Source organism: Pseudorca crassidens, chromosome 15 (assembly GCF_039906515.1).
Source record: "Pseudorca crassidens isolate mPseCra1 chromosome 15, mPseCra1.hap1, whole genome shotgun sequence".
Classification (NCBI taxonomy): Eukaryota; Metazoa; Chordata; class Mammalia; order Artiodactyla; family Delphinidae; genus Pseudorca; species Pseudorca crassidens.
Window position 1 is genome coordinate 26,123,600 of NC_090310.1, and position 17,669 is coordinate 26,141,268.

The window sequence follows — 17,669 nt, forward strand, 5'->3', positions numbered from 1 at the left end:
AGGCACACTAGGCTCAAGGGCATCATATAATCAGCAAAGGATTTTGCTCTGAAATGAAAACAATGGCACAAACCAGCATCCCCAAAAGCAGATTCCAGGAGACAGTAATTTTAGGGATTTACGGAGTTGCTACACCAAACAACCAAAAGATGCAGACAAATGTGTCTGGGACACGCTGGATTAACCAAAGTTAAATAGGTTTTTTCTCCTTGCAGGACTTCTCAGAGCCTTTACTTTATTAATGTTTCTTATAAGTCTCCAGGAGGGAGGGAATCAGAATACGCAGTATTTCCCAAGCTTGTTTGAGCCCAGGACTCTTTATTCCCCAAATGTCCTGCAAGATGAGTTTGAGTTTGCTGCAGACCACGCTGCAAGAAATGCTTATCGAGTGCCCACGACATGCCGGGCACTATTCTGGGTGCTGAGACACAGCAGGAAATAAATGACACCACAATCTTGCCTCCTAGGATGGCACAGAGAAGAGGAGAAAGGATGAAGCTGTTCCCACTTAACAAGGTCGTCATAAAAGAGAACACAATGTTGCCCTTGGCCTCCCCCTTGGCCATTAGTTACCCCACCCCCACCCAGGCCTCCTACCTTGATAGCCACGTGTCCCTCCACCTTGTCCATCTCAGCCAAGAGCGCTGAGAGCAGAGACGACTTCCCACAGCCCACCTGGCCCACCACGGCCACCAGGGAACCTTCCGGAATGGAGAAAGTGATGCTGAAACGACACGACACACCCTGGGGCTCAGCTGGGGGTGCTCGGCCCGCCCAAGCTGGATGGACCCCTGAGTGGAGAGAGAGACAGAAGGCAGGGCTGTCACGAGCCTTTGAGGTCTGGAAACTCCTCCCGCCGCATCTACGATGAGCTTAGCTCAGGGAACTGTCTCAGAGGCCTCTGGGCCTGAGGCCCATGACAGGTGCCGGGATGCACCTGCATCTTAGAAAAGATCCCGCGGGACAGACCTGAGGGGCTGAGCCACTATAAGGGGGCCGAGCAGAGGGGATCAGCTTTGCCTGGGGGCGTGATACAGGTGCCCAAGGGAGAGGACACCCCAAAACCAACACTGGAGGAAGAGTGAGCGTGCCCCAGACCCAGGGGACAGCCTGAGGAAAGGCCCATGGGTGTGAAATCACAGGCGTGATCAGGGGTGGACACGTCGATGACACAAGATGAGGCAGGGAAAGTAAGGCCAATCCTGAAGAGGTGGGTGGGTGGCAGCCAGACCGAAGAGGGCCTCAGAGGACACGTTTCCCAGCTGGGAGCCATGCAGGGGGTGAATCTGAGTTTCAGAAACACGTCTCTACAGAAATTGCCCTATGGCAGATAACAGTAATCGAAGTACAATAAAACAGGCTCAACACTGCCAGAAAGACTGGCCTCTCCAACGTGGACAGCAAAGTCGGAGCTGGGATTCCACCCACCCGGGGAAGAGCGGGTACGTCCAGGGCCTCCTTGGGTTCACCTACATCGGCTATTGGTTGCCTTCCAGCCGCTGCTATTATGATTTCAACATATTGGTGGAAAGGCTGATGGATTTTGCTGCCATTGTCTAATTCTTGTGTACCTGTTGCATGGTCACACTGATTGTTTTGTTCTGTGCCGGGAGGGGAATGGATTAAGGGGGCAGAACAGAACAGGAAGCCCGGTGAGGCAGCTCTTGTGATCATCCAGGCGAGACAGGAATATTTTATAGGCTGAGGAGAAAAAAGGTTTGGATGGAGAAATTTGCAGGGGATTCAAGGGGTGAGGAAAGGTGACTGGAACAAGAAGGTAAGGTCTTTGAGACTGGAAGGATGGAGGCAGGGATGGGGGCACAGGTACAGACTATTTAGTTGTGAAGCAGGACTAGAGACAAAAGCTAAAATTGAAGCAGGCAGAAGTTAAGTTAGACACAAGAAAGAACTTCCTAAACAAGCAGTCCCATCAAGGGAGGTGTTAACACAGATTCTTTTCTCTGGAGAGTTTGACCCTTGCCCCTCCCCATGTCCCCAGATAAAATACAGCAGTAATTTGGCTACCCAGTTAAGGGAGCAATTATTTAGGGGCATGGAGGATAAACCTGGCCCCTAAAAATGTCCCATGTGGCCCTGTGTTTGGGGGACTCCTTAAGGAGGCTTAAAAGAGCCCCTGGGCAAGGCCTCCGGTCAGAAAGAAATCAGAGGCAATTGACAAGTTACCCAGGGAATCAGGTCAATTCCCTGGATCCTGTGATTTGGAAAAATAAGGACCAGGGTGGGCAGGGTCCCAGATGTGGAAATGGTGTGAGAAAGGGTAAGCCAGGCAGCTGGGGGACCTTGGAGAGGATGGAGAACAACCCATCCTGATAGCAAACGTGAGTGGACAAGAATTCTTTTCAGCTGACCCAAGCCTTCCTGCCACCAGTGGTGGCATCACAACCTCAGACCCAGCCTGGCCAATCAGTGCACTCAGTCTCTTCTGGCACAGTGACTGGCTCAGGGAGGGGCATATAACCCAACCTGGGCCAATAAGAGGCAAGTGGGTCTCCTGATGAGGTAGGAGGGACACTTAGAGTCAATGGGGGCCATCTGGATCACGAGGGGAGAGGACGTCTGAAAAGGAAGCAGCACAGATGGAAGGGGAACAAAGACAAGATGGAGAGAGTCATGATGGCATTGTCTGAGCCCCTGGGTCCATGTCCCTGAAAGGGAACCTTCTCAGTTACGTGAACCAGAAATTTCCCTTTGTTGCCTAAACCTATCCGCTATCTGTACAAGGTTTGTCACGTACAGTCTGAGGGAACTCTCTGAGCCAGGCACACTCTCAGCTGCTTCTCCCTGAAGGCCAAGCAGGTGTGACTGGATCTATCTGACAGATGAGCCAAACTAAGGCTCAGAAGGTCAGTGACCTATTCACGGTAACAGAGCTGGAGCGCAGCTGGAATTCAAACTTGTGCTTGCCCAGAGCCCCGTGGCTTTCTCCACGTCCCACTTACCCATGCAGCGTGGGAGGGTCGCTCCTGGCCCAAGTGAACGTGGCATTCTTCACAGTGATGCTGTTTGTGGCCCCAGCTGGAAAGCACCAGAGACAATATGTCAGGCGTAGATGAAGCCACGGCCTGAGCGTGAACAGCAGGCTCTTACTGTTTGCTTTTCCTCATCAAGGGGTTCAACTCCAGCTGCTAGCCACTCACGCTAGGCATTATCTGGTTACATCAGTCACCGTTTCTAAAGAACTTCAACCAGCAGCTCTGGAGGCGGCCTCAGACCCAGAGAGCAGCAGGAAACCACGAGAGGGCTCTGCCTTTGAAAGACAGGACGCTGCACCATCTGGAAAGGTCGGGGGACCCCTGGGGGCCTCCCTCACTCAGTCTTGGGAGGTTCCGGCAGCTCTGGCTGGGTGAGTCGAAAAGCAGCCAAGGTCACGGGGCACAAGCAGTGCCCTCATGCAGATGCCTGTCCATCAGCTCGGGCTGGCCCAGGGCCCTCACTACACCTCTGGGGCCCCTCCTTTATGTTCAAAGCGGGGTCCTTTGCCCTGAAACTCCTGGATTTCAGGGCAGCCTCCTAACTCACCTCCCTGCATCCCCCCCCTCCCCCGCTCCCTCCAGCCACTCTGCTCACATCACAGCAAGCCAGTCTTCCTAAAACACAGGCCACTGTAAACTGTGCAAACTCAGGGATGGAACAGGAAGTCGGGAATCGTGGCAGAGGAGGGGAGGGAGGGTGCTTGAGACGAAGCCTGCGTTATATGGACCCTCTGTGATTCTAGCACCTCTGCCTTCATCTACTTTCGCTCCCCTTATTTTTTTACTCCACGCCCCTCACTTACAAAAACAACTTTTGACTCAATTATGAGCCAACTTAAAACCATCTAGAGAGAAGATGGGGGTGTTTTCAAGTTGTCCAATGAAGAAATAAATTCCCCCACCCATCAGAGAAACAAAAACTGTGGAGAGAGGAAGTTACTGGTTAACCTAACTTAACCTCCCCCTCCCCCATCACCCCCCTGAAACAGAGAACAAGGAGGAAGCTGGAAGGTGCTATTAAAGGAATTTAAGAAAAGCCACTTGAGTCGGTCAAGCTAGAGGCTGCAAGACGTGGCCCGGAGCTGCAAAGGGGGCCCCGCCTGGCACCCAGAGAATGTGGGTAAACATAAAGTCAAACCACCCGGGAGACTGCTGTCAGGGCAGGAAGTGGGGCTGAGGCCCGGGCTGAGGCCCAGGGGTTTTCCAGTGTGACTCCTGTAGTGAGCTGTGAACAACGTCAAGAGCTCGAAACCTCCTCGGCTGCCCCAAATTTCAGCCCTGTGTTATGCAGGGAAATTTGACCCTGGTAGATGGCATCATTCCACATCGTGCGTGCGTGCGTGTGTGTGTTCACATCTGTGTATGTGTGTGTGTGTGTGTGTGTGAAGGGGGGAGTGACTCGGTCCTCACACAGCAGAAACTGGACGACCACGGGCCAGGGACATCGGGAGGGAGATTCCAGCGAGCAGTGGTTCTCAACTCAGGGTGACTTTGACCCCCGAGGGACACGATGTCTGGGGACATTTTTAGTTGCCAAAACTGGGGCGGGTGCTACTGGCATCTAGTGGGTAGAGGCCAGGGGTGCTGCACAGGACGCCCCCGCAGCAAAGTGATCTTGCCCCAAATGTCGGTGGTATTGAGGCTGAGGAACCCTGCCCCCAGGCCGATCGCCTCTCACACATACTGGTGAAGGAACAACCACTGTGATCTTTGTTTGGCGGGCACTGTGCTGGGTGTTTTCACGTCACTGAGGACATCTGAATGCCTGCTAGGTGCCAGGCATCGCTCACACATTATTACCAACATATACACACATTCATTCTCCTGACCATATCTACTGGGCTCGGGAGCCAGACTGTGTGGGTTCAAATCCCCGTGCTGCCACTTCCTAGCTGGAGAACCACAGGCAAGTTACTTAACTTCTCTGTGCCTCACTTTCCTCGTCTGTAAAATGGGACTGATAATGGGATCAACCTCACAGGGCTGTGAGGAGAACATTATGCACAACAGACAGTCCTTAGAACAATGACTGTCACATAGTAGGTGCTCAATAAATCTCAGTGCAGAGATGTTCTACAGTGGGTGAGAGCACAGATTCTGCTGACGGGCTGCCAGTGTGAATCCTGACTCTACTTCTTATTGGCCGTGCAAGTTAACCAGATGAGTCTTCTCATCTGTAGGTGGGGGCCCCTCTCCTTGAGCTGCAGTGAGCAACGGACGGGGAGTACAGTGATGTCCTCAGGACGGGACGTGCGTGGCGGGACTGTCATTTCAGCAAAAGTGGTCACTACCATTAGTGCTATTAATATTTATTATTAAGTGCCTGGAAATCCCTGCTCAGGGGGGTTGACTAGGAAAGGATAAATTAATAAGCTATGAAATAAACAAACCTACCAATAAAAATCCATGTAACACCCAGCCAAAGAAAGGCACCTGCATTTCCATTGCCCAGGTGGGGAAAGTGAGGCTCAGAGCACTGAAGTGACCTTCTCAAGGCTGCACAGCTAGTGGGGGTAAGGGGTTGGTCAATCTCCAACATCCTTGATTTGCCCATCCATCTGCCCAGTATGGAATCAAAGCCCAGGCCCTGGAACCCGGCCCTCAGGGGTGGACCTCTCCCAGGGAGGCTGCCTCTCAGCAAGAAAGCAAGATAACAGAAGTGCAAGTTCACCCTCCTGGGAAGACTAGGTAAGACCCTGCGCCCGCCCACTCTCCTAGGACACACCGTCTTTGATGGGCCATCGCTGGATGCTGTCGGGTTCCAGCTCCTCGTGGGAGAGGAAGATCCTGAGGCGCTTGAGGGAGACACTCGCCTACACAGAAAGCAACGACAAGGTGTAGTTATTTTGAAAAACGTCTCTGCAAAACAGACCGAGGCTAACTTACAGCGGTTTCCTCTGGGTGCAGAGGGGCCCACATCCTCCCTTATTTCTGAAGGTGCTGCAGTGCCACATCTTAGAATAAAAAACAAAAAGGGTTTTGGTTCTTGTTTGCTTTCCTTTAAAAGCCTACAACCGGTATTAAAAAAGAGAGCGGGGGACTATCGTAGCTGACAAGGGCCCTAAGAAATAACCGAAGGCAATGGCCCCGTTTAAGACAAACTTGCGACTTGGAGATAAACGTGTCCTGGAGATTGAATGCATGGCATGGTGGTTATGGCCAACAACACTGTATAATAAACTTCAAAGTTGCTAAGAGACTAGAACTTAATGGTTCCCCCCCACAAAAAAAGAAATGATAATCGTGGCACGTGACAGGAGTGTAGCTGACGCTATGGCGATAACTGTATAGCAACATATCCATGGATCCAATCACCACATTGCACACGTTGAACACAATGTGAATTATGGTTCTACAAAAATAAATTTTTTTAAAAAGCAAAGGTTCTGATTCAAACAGCCCAATGGTAAGGACATTTCTGAGATAATCCAAAAAATTTTAATATGAACTGGGTATTAAGAGATTACTGTTAATTTTGTTAGGTATGATAATGGTGTTATACTTATGTAAGAAGAAATTTGTGCTGAAGTATTTATGGGTGAAATGCCAAGAGGTCTGTGATTTGCTTTAAAATTCTTCGGCAAAGAGAGAAAGTAATGAAGGGAAGAAGGAAGACAGAAAAACGATTAGACAAAGTAACTGTGGCAAAATGTTGACTCTGGGTGACAGGCACACAGCATTCTCATGCTATTCGCTCCACTTCTGTGTATATTTGAAATTGTTCGTAATAAGAAGGGGTTTTACTGGCTTATTTTTTAAAAAAAAACCTTGACCAGGGCTTGTACAACCAAATCTTAATCTTAATTTGTCTATGTGGCTAAGAAAAGGGTTTTCACAGGAAAACGTGCAAGGCTAGGGAGAAGAGTGTGACAAATGCTGTCGGCAGCAAAGTGCAGGAGCTTCAGATGGTGCAAGTGCGACTGAGCGGTTCCCTCTCGTTACAGAACCACTGCAGGGACTGGGGGGATTCTAGGGGGGCCAGCTGGGGTTTTTCAAATGGTGAGCCAAGGCCTGTGAATGGGTTGCAAAACCAATTTAGTGGGTCAAAAGCTGCATTTTTTGAAGAAACAGAACAGGATAAGGTAGGGCACGGTGGAACAGACTCGATCAGAATAGAAGAGGATCAAATGTTTCAGAAAGAATCTTGCAGAGCTTAGGACAGCCTAGCTGCAATAACTTGTTTCATACACTCGAGTGTGCGCCGAGAAGTAAAACGTATGTCTCTCTTTGGGGCAGGACCAAAAAAGCACGAAGGCCACTAGTCTGGGCCTTGATAAGCCCCCCGGCCACAGTGGGATGGGTTGCACAGAGGGAGCTGCATCCAGGGGGATTTTCATGCCCTTTTGCTTTGTTTCCCCCAGAGACCCCCTCTCTGAAGTTCCCCAGCCTCGCCTGTACCTGCACGATGCTGCTGATGACCATGGGGAGAATATTCAGGGGGAAGCGAAGGATGTTGAACAAGGCCAAGGACACGAAGGCCTTCTGGGCATCCAGGATGTTGTTCTTGTCGATGGTCACGTAGACGGCAAACGTGCACAAGGCCACCTGCAAGCAGAGGCCAAGTCAGAGTCCCAGTCACAGAAGCAGTGACCTGCGCCCGGGGAAGTTGCTCCAGCCTCCTGGTGTGAGCTGCAGGGGCTGACGACTGGCCTCTGGAGGCAGCAGAAATGCCAGAACAGTGTCTAGCACACAGCAGGCACTCACTAAACACCCAGAGAACGAACTGGATAAACCAATGACCAGAAGCCAGAAGTCCGGGCCATTCCCACCAACATTCTCCATGGGACACCGGATGGCATTCTCAGGGTCCCTCAACATCACCAAGCATGATCCCACCTCCTGATCTTTGTTCTTGCAGTTCCCTCTGCCCGAAATGACCTTCCTATCCAGACAGTGGCCTGGTTACTCCCTCTTCCCGTTCCAAGACGCTGCCCTACCCAAAACAGCCCTGCTACTTCCCTCCATCCTTTTATCCTGGTTTATTTTTCTTCATAACACCTATCACTACCTTACATTGTAAGATTGTAGGTGTTTATTGTCTTGTCTCCTGCAGAGTGAAATGCAAACGCCACAAAGGCAAGGACTTTTGTACACGGCTGTATCCTCAGGGCCTAGAATGACCCCAGGCACATAGGAGCACCAAGACCTCACGTAAGTCACCTCCTCTCCCCATGCCTCTGACATCTCATCAGTGAAATGGATGTGGAGGATTCGTGCTACTGTTGAAAGCTCCTTCCAGCTTAGAGTATAGGGTTTTATACCCCCAGGAAAGGAACATAGGTTTTCAAAAAAAAAAAAAGAAAGAAAAAGAAAAACAAACAGCCAAGGGTCCCCCAAAGGCTACTCCCTTCCCCACAAAGTCAGACCTGCCTTAAGCCTTGCAGTGGGGCCTGGGATTTCAATTCCCAGGCAATCGGAATTTGGGTTCGGTTGTTTGAGACAGCAGCACTTCACTTCCCTCGCCAGGAAAAAGGAAGGACCCCTGAATAATCCAAGGCTGGGCTGCGTGGCTTAGGAGGGAAAAGATCAACAGGTGGATCTCCATGCCCCGCCCACCTGTTGGCCCCCGAGCAGTGCCAGGTGTTGCCGGAGGAGGCTAATAACATCCCCCCTGAGATCACCTGGTATACACCACCAAAGCAATCTGGAAAACCGTGCACCCTAGCAGATGGGCAAAAGTCTCTACCCCATGCTAGTCCCAGGCGCCAAGAGCCACTAAAGGCTTTCCCTAGGGGAAACAAATTGCTTGGGACCTCATTCTTGAGCTCAGGGCAGATGTCCGGCAATCAGGAGATGGCGGAGTGGCCAAGATTCTGGTGTGGATGCGGTCCAGGGTGTTTTCAGGGTCTCAGCTGCCTCATTTCTTTTTTACCTATTAAAAGGTCCTACATCTTAAAAATTAAATCCATAAGCTCTGCCTGTTTATCAGCTGGGTGACCCTGAGCTGTGATGTCACCTCAGCTCTCCAATGGAGCCTCTGTTTTTCCGTCTATAAAATGGGGGTCATGATACGTATTCGCAGGGCTTCTGGCAGCAAGGAATCAGGCACTTGTGCAGAGTGCTTAGCCCTGTGCCTGGGGCACAGTAAAATGCAGTAGATGGTGGCTGTTCTATTTCTTGTTTCAGGACTTGGTCCAAACTCCTTGGACTATTTTTCCAAAGAGTCTATTAACTGGTTCCCAAGAACAAGGTACTGGAAAGCAGAGCTGGTTCCTGTTCTGGTTCTGACATTAACGAGCGAGGTGACCCTGAGGGGAGACACAGAAATTTTCCAGGATCCTTGGCCAGGAGGGAAGTTAGATGCTCAAAAAGCCACTGACACCTGATCCCTGGGATGGCTGCACACACAGGTCCCCTCCTCCAGGTAGTGATGACGTACTTGCCTCTTAGCCAGAGATTCTCCTCACTCAAAACTCTCTAAACACATCCACGTAGAGGAACAGTATTCAGCCATAAAAAGGAATGAAGTGCTGACACCCACTACAACATGGACGAACCCAGAAAACATGATGCTAAGTAAAAGGAGTCAGACACAGAGGCCACACGTGTTATATGATTCCATTTAAATGAAATACCCAGAAAAGGCAAATCTACAGAGACAGAAGGTAGATTAGTGGGTGCCCGGGGATGGCGGGGGGGAACGGGGGGATGGGAGTGACTGCCAGTAAGTACAGGGCTTCCTTCTGGGGTGATGAAAGTGCTCGGGAATTAGACAGTGGAGATGGTTGCCCAACCTTGTGAATATACTAAACACCACTGAACTGTACACATAAAAGTGGTGAATTATATGTCAATAAAAATAATAAAATTTTTGGGCTTCCCTGGTGGCGCAGTGGTTGAGAGTCCGCCTGCCAATGCAGGGAACACGGGTTCGTGCCCCGGTCTGGGAAGATCCCACATGCCGCGGAGCAGCTGGGCCCGTGAGCCATGGCCGCTGAGCCTGCGCGTCCGGAGCCTGTGCTCCACAACGGGAGAGGCCACAACAGTGAGAGGCCCGCGTACTGCAAAAAATAATAATAATAATAAAAATAATAATAATAAATTTTAAAAAAATAATCTCTCCAATATCAGTCTATTTTACTCAGTATAGAAGCCAAAGTCTTGACTCAGGCTCAGGGGCCACCTGATTCCTAAACGTCCCTTTTCTGAACTCTTGTGCCCTCCTCTCCTACCACTCTCCCACCTCCTTCCCTCTGTTCCAGCCCCGCTTGCCTCCACGATTATTCCTTTTTGGGGCAGCACAGTCCTGCCTCAGGGCCTCTCACTCTTCCCTCTCCCTGGTCAGGCCCCTGACCACCATTAGGTTAAGACTCAAGTATCACCTTCTCAGTGAAGGCTCTGATCATCCCTTTTGTTGTTGTTGTTTGTTCTTTTGGGGTTTTTTGGCTGCGCTGTGCAGCATGGGGGATCCTAGTTGCCTGACCAGGGATCGAACCCATGCCCCCTGCAGTGGAAGCAGAGAGTCTTAACCACTGGACCACCAGGGAAGTCCCGTGATCACCCTATTTAAAAACTGCAAGCCCTCCCTATCACTCTAACCAGAACCCTTTTTTCCCATAGCACTTATGACAGTTTAGCATACTATATATTTATCATACTGGTGTGCATTATCTGTCTCTCCCAGTTAGAACGAATGAACACCCCATGAGCGTGCGGATTATTGTCTTTAGTATTCACTGCTCTATCATCAGTGCCTAGGACAGCACCTGGATCATGGCAGACACCCAGGAAATGTTTGTGGGTGGGTGGATGGATGGCTGGGTAGACAGGTGGATGGAGAGGTAGGCAGATGGATGGGTAGGCAGGTGGATGGATTTGCCCAAGGGCGAGAAAGCACACACTCAAGGGTGTCTCTTCAGCAACAGAGAAAATCAGGCCTCAGGCATCTCACCACCAGAATATCCCAGCTCCACTGGCCCAACTAATAGGGTGGCTGCTGGCAGCACAGGAAGCGCATTAAGAGGGAGAAACATCGCATGGTCCCCGTCAGATCCACATCATCCACTTCTCCAGGAAGCAGAGGTCACTCATTCATCCATCAGTTGTTAATTGGGCACCTACTGTGTGCCAGGCACTGTGTGAGGCAGAGGTCACTCATTCATCCATCAGTTGTTAACTGGGCACCTACTGTGTGCCAGGCACTGTGTGAGGCAGCCTTGGAGATCCTGAGACGCACGGTCTAGTGGGGAACAGATATGCACCAGGGTCTCTCTAGCACGAGTGTCTGCATGTGGAGGTGGACGGGGAGCTGGGGTTTGCTACAGCCTTATAAAGGGTGAGGGTCCAGGATGCGAAAAATCCTTCGCAAACAAGGAAGACTACCGCCCCCCTCTAAGTGCTAAAAGAGCCTCCCCCCCATGCTGAGAAATGGGGCAAATGACGGAACCAACTTCCCCAGCCCAACCCCTAAAAATCTGCCATCTCTCCATGAGGACATCTGTTCCTTCTGCCTGGTCGGCATCCACTCTTGTTGCTGGTAACAAAACGTCAGTTTTCCTTTGGGGAGCTGAACCTCCCGCAACCTCAGTCCATGAGCTTCAGCCACAGATGAACTGCCCATACCGGACCCGACCCCAATCTCCAAAGAAGCCACATGACCCAGGCCTGGCCAATCCAAGCATCCCTGCTCCCTGGCCCCAGTGATTCAGGGACAAGCATGCAGCCAACCGCAATCAATGAGACTCAACCCCACAGCTTTGCAGGAACTAATGGGAAAAGGGGAGCTCTCTCCTTGGTTACTGTGGTTACTGAGATGACAGAATCAACTGTAATCACATGGCGAGTTTCCATCTGACAAAGAAACCACCATGGAGAAAGCAGAGCTGGGAGACAGAGGAGGAATTATACCCAACATTATCTCTGGAGCATCTAGGTCCAGCCACACCCGAAACCCCAGTCGTGCTTAAAACCAGCACCTTCCTAGACTTCTCAGTTTTGTGACTCAAAAATCTCCCTTTCACTTTTTTACTCTAGTGGACCTACGTTAGGTTTCTGCCACTTGCAAGATAGTTCCTGACTAATACAGTTTATTCAAATCTTCTGTCCATTCATTTAGTCAGTCATTCCTCTACATACACCTAGTGAGTGGGTACCGTTTGCCAAGTCCTCTATGCTCTAGGGATACAAGCAAAAAAAGACAAGGTCCATGTATGTTCTGGTCAGCAGAGAACTGCACAACAGGTAATTAGCATATGGAATGATAATTATTCTAAAGAAGGGACGGACATACAAGGCACAGAGAAGGCAAGAAGCTCACAAATCTTCCAAGAGAGCAAATGTTAAATACTGACAGGGATGCTATTTTAGGAAAGTGCACTAGGTGGACATGAGGACATGATAAATGCCAGGCTCTATATTCCAGAAAAACAGTCCCATCAATCCTGCCACATGGCATCCCTATTCCTGCCTGACCTCCCCAGGCCTCTGTCTTCCATCACACCTACCAGTGGGTAAACACCACATCATCCTTGAAGTGCAGGAATTCACCAGTGGAAAGCACATGCAAACACCTTCCAAGGGAACAGAAGGCCACATATTTTATCCTAATGTAGTCAGAGGCTTCAGTGTCTCGGTCTGGGCCAAGGTCCCCGACTGACCCCTGGGCTCATCTGTTTCATGCCAAACAGCTGAACCAACACCGTCTCTGGAAGCCCATCATCACCCAAAAACTTTATGGCAAATTCAAGGTCAAGAAAAGCCAGTCCCACTCTTAAGCATCTCTTGCTGTGGGCTCCTAACGGAAGCCAGGGCAGGAGATGATATTTGAAGGGTTAGCAGTGAGGGTGACAAGCTGGAAACTGCAGGTTTTGTCAGAGGATCTGATGTACAGAGCAAAGGGTTACGGGGAAAGGGGGAAAGGTCCCCTTCGTCCTAAGTGTAACACAACCCACCGACTAAACCTTATTGCCTGATCCTTCTGACTGCAGATCTTTTCCTATTTAAAAAAAATGCAATCCAAATGCCTTGAATTTCTGTGTGATTTGCTATCACTTGCATAAAAGTAAAGTAAATAGAAGAGATGGTTACGTTTGATTACATTTATTGCATATAGTCAATGTTATGCTGGTATACATGCAGGCTCTCTCTGGAAAAACACAAAAGAAACCGGTATGGAGAGGGAAGCTAGGTGATGGGGGTCTGCGGAGAGAAAGAGCAGTGCCTTTCACTGCAGACTGGTGGTTCTCAACTGGGGGACATTTGGCAATGTTTGGAGACAATCAAGAATTGACTGTCATAACTGGGGAGGTGGGGAGCAGAGGTACCACCTGGCGTCTAGTGGGTAGAGGCCAGGGATGCTGCTAAGCATCCCACAATGCACAGGACAGCACCACCACCACAGACACAATGAATTACTGGGTCCCAAACGTCAGCAGCGCTGGGGCTGAGAAACGCAGCTGCAGGCCCTCTGTGGAACAGCTTTAACTGTTCTTACCACGCGAATGCATTACTTTCTGTTTTTAAATTAAAATGTATCATATATACAATAAGGACTATTTAGCAGTCGTATTTAATACATAGAGACTATTTAACAGTTTTAAAAAAAAAAGAACGAACATCCTCTCTACCATCCAGTCTTATATTTTTACTTTTGAAAAAAACCAAGAGAGTCGCTAAGGACCTGGGGGAAAGCTGGAGAGACTGGAGTATGAAAAGAATCAGACAGCAGACCCTTCCAGCCTGGAATGCTGGAGGGGAGCTGGAGGGGAGCTGGAGGGGAGCTGGAGGGGATCTTAGGGAACACTGAATCTCAGAACAGCTAAGAGACGTCTCTGCTTGGGCCAACTCCAGTCAATTGGCAGCGGTCACCTGGAGGGTTGCTTGAACGTAACTCAGTGGGAGAGAGCACCACGACAGACCGGGGGTGTCTGCTGTGGTATGGGGGCGGGGGAGGGCAGGGCCCGAATGTCACGTCCCTGGGGCCTAACCCCTTCATCTTTCACGCTCAAAAACCCAGAGGCAGGGAGGTGAAATGACCGCTGCAGGTCACACCATGAGCTGGCAGGAGAATTCAGCAGGGGTCCTGACTCTCAGCAAAACATTCCATTCCTCTAAGCCAGGGCTCAGCCAACTATGGCCTGTGGTCGACCCATCTGTGTCTGGGCCCGTGAGCTTAGGATGGATTTTATACTTTTAAAGGATCAAAAAAAAAATCAAAATATTTCATGACACATGAAGAGTGTATAAAATTCAGATTTCAGTGTCTATAAAGTAATGTTTACAGGAACACGGCCACACCCATTCATTCCGTGTTATTCACAGCCGCTCCTGCACTACACCGGCAGAGATGAGCAGCTGCAACAGAGGTCGCACGACTCAACACCCAAAATACTTGCTAGCTGGTCCTATACAGGAAATGTTTGCTTACTCCTCCTTTTTCCCAGTGTTTCTCAAACTTTAATGTGCATACAAATCACCCAGGGGGAGATTGCTAATACTCAGGTCTGTCTTAGCCTGGTCTGGGGTGAGGCCCGAGAATCTGCATTTCTAATAAGCAACCCTGTGATGCCAGTGCTGCTGGTCCATGGGCCCCACTGCTGAGGACAAAGCGTGGATCCCAAACCAAGAGCATCAGCAGCACCTGGGAACATGTCAGAAATGCAAATACTCCGGGCCCACCTAGACCGACTGGATCTGAAACTCTGAGTGGGGCCCAGTGAGCTGCATTTTAACAAGCTCTCCGGGTGACTGGGAGGCCCACACAAGTTTGAGCATCACTGATTTCCACCACACTGCCTTGTGTTCCGGTTAAGACTCTGGGAGACATTAAGCTGAGCCTAAAAAAATCCAGTGTCAGAATGGATACACTTTGACAAACACTGAAAAGGCAGGAGTTTCCTTCAACATTCCACCTGCAACTCCGCTGTGATGAAGCGGATGGCAGCCGAACAGAAAATTGTTTCTAATTTATGAAAATGTGTGGTTTTAGTCATAGGAACTTCCCATAAGAATATATATTTGCCAACATAGCTAAGTAATACTTATTAGCACAACATCTTTTAAAAAGAATGACATAGTTAATAATATAAAGACAGAGAGAAAAAATAAACATGGGCGGGGCATGATCTGAAGTCCTCCATAACCATGCTCAACTGTCAACTGAGCTTAAAGGGTTTCCACAGTCCATACTGTCTCCTGGTTTGGGGCCAGCTTTGGAAAACAGTTAACTCACACTATTGTCTTTAAACTTTTCAAAGTTGGCCAGCTAGGGGTAGACCCATTACAGTACCCCAAGACATGTATATGGGAACATTCAGGGCAATGTGGGTCATAACTGCAAAGAAGAGGGACCAGCCTAAAAGGCCAGCAACGAGAGATGGGTTAAGTCAACTACAGCACATCCATGCTCTGGACAAGCACACATCATTAAAATAGACGAAGCAGGGCTTCCCTGGTGGCGCAGTGGTTGAGAGTCCACCTGCCGATGCAGGGGACACAGGTTTGTGCCCCAGTCCGGGAGGATCCCACATGCCACGGAGTGGCTGGGCCCGTGAGCCATGGCTGCTGGGCCTGCGCGTCTGGAGCCTGTGCTCCACAACGGGAGAGGCCGCAACGGTGAGAGGCCCACGTACCGGAAAAAAAAAAAAAAAAAAAAAAAAAACAGATGAAGCAGATCTGAACACATGAACTGAGAGAGATTACATATCAAGTCCAAAGGTCTAGAACACCATGTAAGTATGAGTCCATTTGAATATATTACAAATATTTTTAAAATATCTATATGCATAATTTTCCTAAAAAGACATACAAAACTGTCACTTTGGAGGAAAGGGACAGATGGAGGGGAGGACAATATACTTTTCATTTCATAACTTTCTGTACAGTTTGAATTTTTTTTCAGTGAATGACAAATATTTGTTGAGCGCCTATTATGCACCATTTTAGGCACCAGGATACAGCAGTGAACAGAAGAAATCCCTGACATTCTAGTGGAGAGAGGCAGACAATTCATGAAATAATAGGTGACTTTCAGAGTATGTTTGGCATTGCCACTTGAAGTGTGGTCCACAGGTTACTGCCAATCTGCGGTTTGTGACCAGATGACAGTAGATAAGGAGCTGATACCATAATGTAGCTCAACTATGGCAACAAGCATGCATGTAGTTCAGCTGACATTTTTTTTCTTAGCAAGACTTTCTCGGGACTTCCCTGGTGGCGCAATGGTTAAGAATCCACCTGCCAGTGCAGGGAACATGGGTTCAAGCCCTGGTCCAGGAAGATCCCGCATGCCGTGGAGCAACTAAGCCTGTGCGCCACAACTACTGAGCCTGCACTCTAGAGCCTGCGAGCCACAACTACTGAAGCCCGCGTGCTTAGAGCCTGTGCTCCACAACAAGAGAAGCCACCGTGATGAGAAGCCCGCGCACCACAACAAAGAGTATCCCCCACTCGCCGCAACTAGAGAAAGCCTGTGTGCAGCAACGAAGACCCAACGCAGCCAAAAAAAAAAAAAAAAAAAAAAGACTTTCTCAATGAAGGAAGCAGACAGCAGAAGTTTACATTCCACCACAAACTTCTCATCTTATCGTGAACCTGTAACAAACAGTTCCTGAACTAGCTACTTTGAGTATCCCTGGGCTGGAAGCTGTAAATGCTGTGAATAAAACAAAAGGTGGGAGTAGCACTATTAAAAAGGAGTGGTTGGAGAAGGCCTTGCTGACTTGCTGAAACAGTGACTTCTGAAAAATATTTAGGCATGACAACACAATAAAACATCAAACAATGTGGGCCAGGATAAACCTGGCTTCACTCACCAGGAAAGGTGTGCAGACCCAGGTGAAGGTCCCCACGGCGGCCAGGTAGGCAGATTTCTTCAGCACCTTCAGCTCCTCCTGCCTGATGGCCAGTACCTTATCTTTGAATGCCAGCTCCCAGGCGTAAAGTTTTAGCACTTTGATCCCATTCAGAATTTCATTCATCAACTTAATCCGATTGTCTTTGCTCTTCATGTGGGCCACCTTCGAAGAGAGGAGCAGTCAATACCACACCTGGGGGCCGGCTGCTCACTTCTGGCCCTGGCATCAGACCAACACTCAACAACCCCACCTATTAAAAATGGGCCGTCCTAAGGGTGGGAAAGCTGGCCTGCAATCCCTATGAACCCTAACTCTTGACCCTGAGAGCACTCCAAGGGATTCTTTTTTCAAGGGAAAAAAAACTGCTTCGAATCACATTAAATTTGACATCAGAGAAACCTCTTAAATTCAGAAGGGAGGAAGAGAGGCAAGAAAAACCTTTCAGGTATCCAGGGAGGAAGGGGCACATGCCCTACTCTGCTGATCTAAACCGAGAGATGATATTTTTTTTTCTTCCATTTTCTTATTTTCTTTATTGCTTTTCAGGCAGTACACAGTTGTTAAAATGCTGAAGTGTTTCTGTACCAGCTAGCACTGGTTCTGACCATTTGGGTGCCCATGCTGCAGAGTTGTTAAATATTTTTAATGCCACCTGGCATTTTCCTTACGCCAGGCACTTTTCTAAGCTTTTCAAGTGCATTTAGTTCTGCTCACGAGAACCCTATCATTAAGTGTTATGTCATTCCTGGGTCACAGAAGAGGACAGTTTAAGCAACATGAGGTCAAAGCCAGAGACTGAAGCCATTTCAGAGGTGGGCCGTTCAGGGAAGAGGCTAAGAGTCGACACAGCCCCATGCCCCTCCCACGCGTCTCCTCCCTTCTC

General features: G+C 49.3%; 1 protein-coding gene across 3 annotated transcripts in view; it reads right to left on the minus strand.

The window, feature by feature from the left end:
• ABCC1 (ATP binding cassette subfamily C member 1 (ABCC1 blood group)) overlaps window positions 1-17,669 on the minus strand; it is a 130,588-nt gene that overhangs the window by 38,418 nt on the left and 74,501 nt on the right. For all 3 annotated transcript variants that reach the window (XM_067706541.1, XM_067706540.1, XM_067706539.1), the window contains 5 exons: window positions 16,745-16,948; window positions 7,392-7,538; window positions 5,719-5,806; window positions 2,961-3,036; window positions 598-724 (listed from right to left, as the gene is read on the minus strand). In XM_067706541.1, the coding sequence (XP_067562642.1) occupies window positions 598-724; window positions 2,961-3,036; window positions 5,719-5,806; window positions 7,392-7,538; window positions 16,745-16,948 (642 nt within the window). The remainder of the gene's footprint in view (window positions 1-597; window positions 725-2,960; window positions 3,037-5,718; window positions 5,807-7,391; window positions 7,539-16,744; window positions 16,949-17,669) is intronic.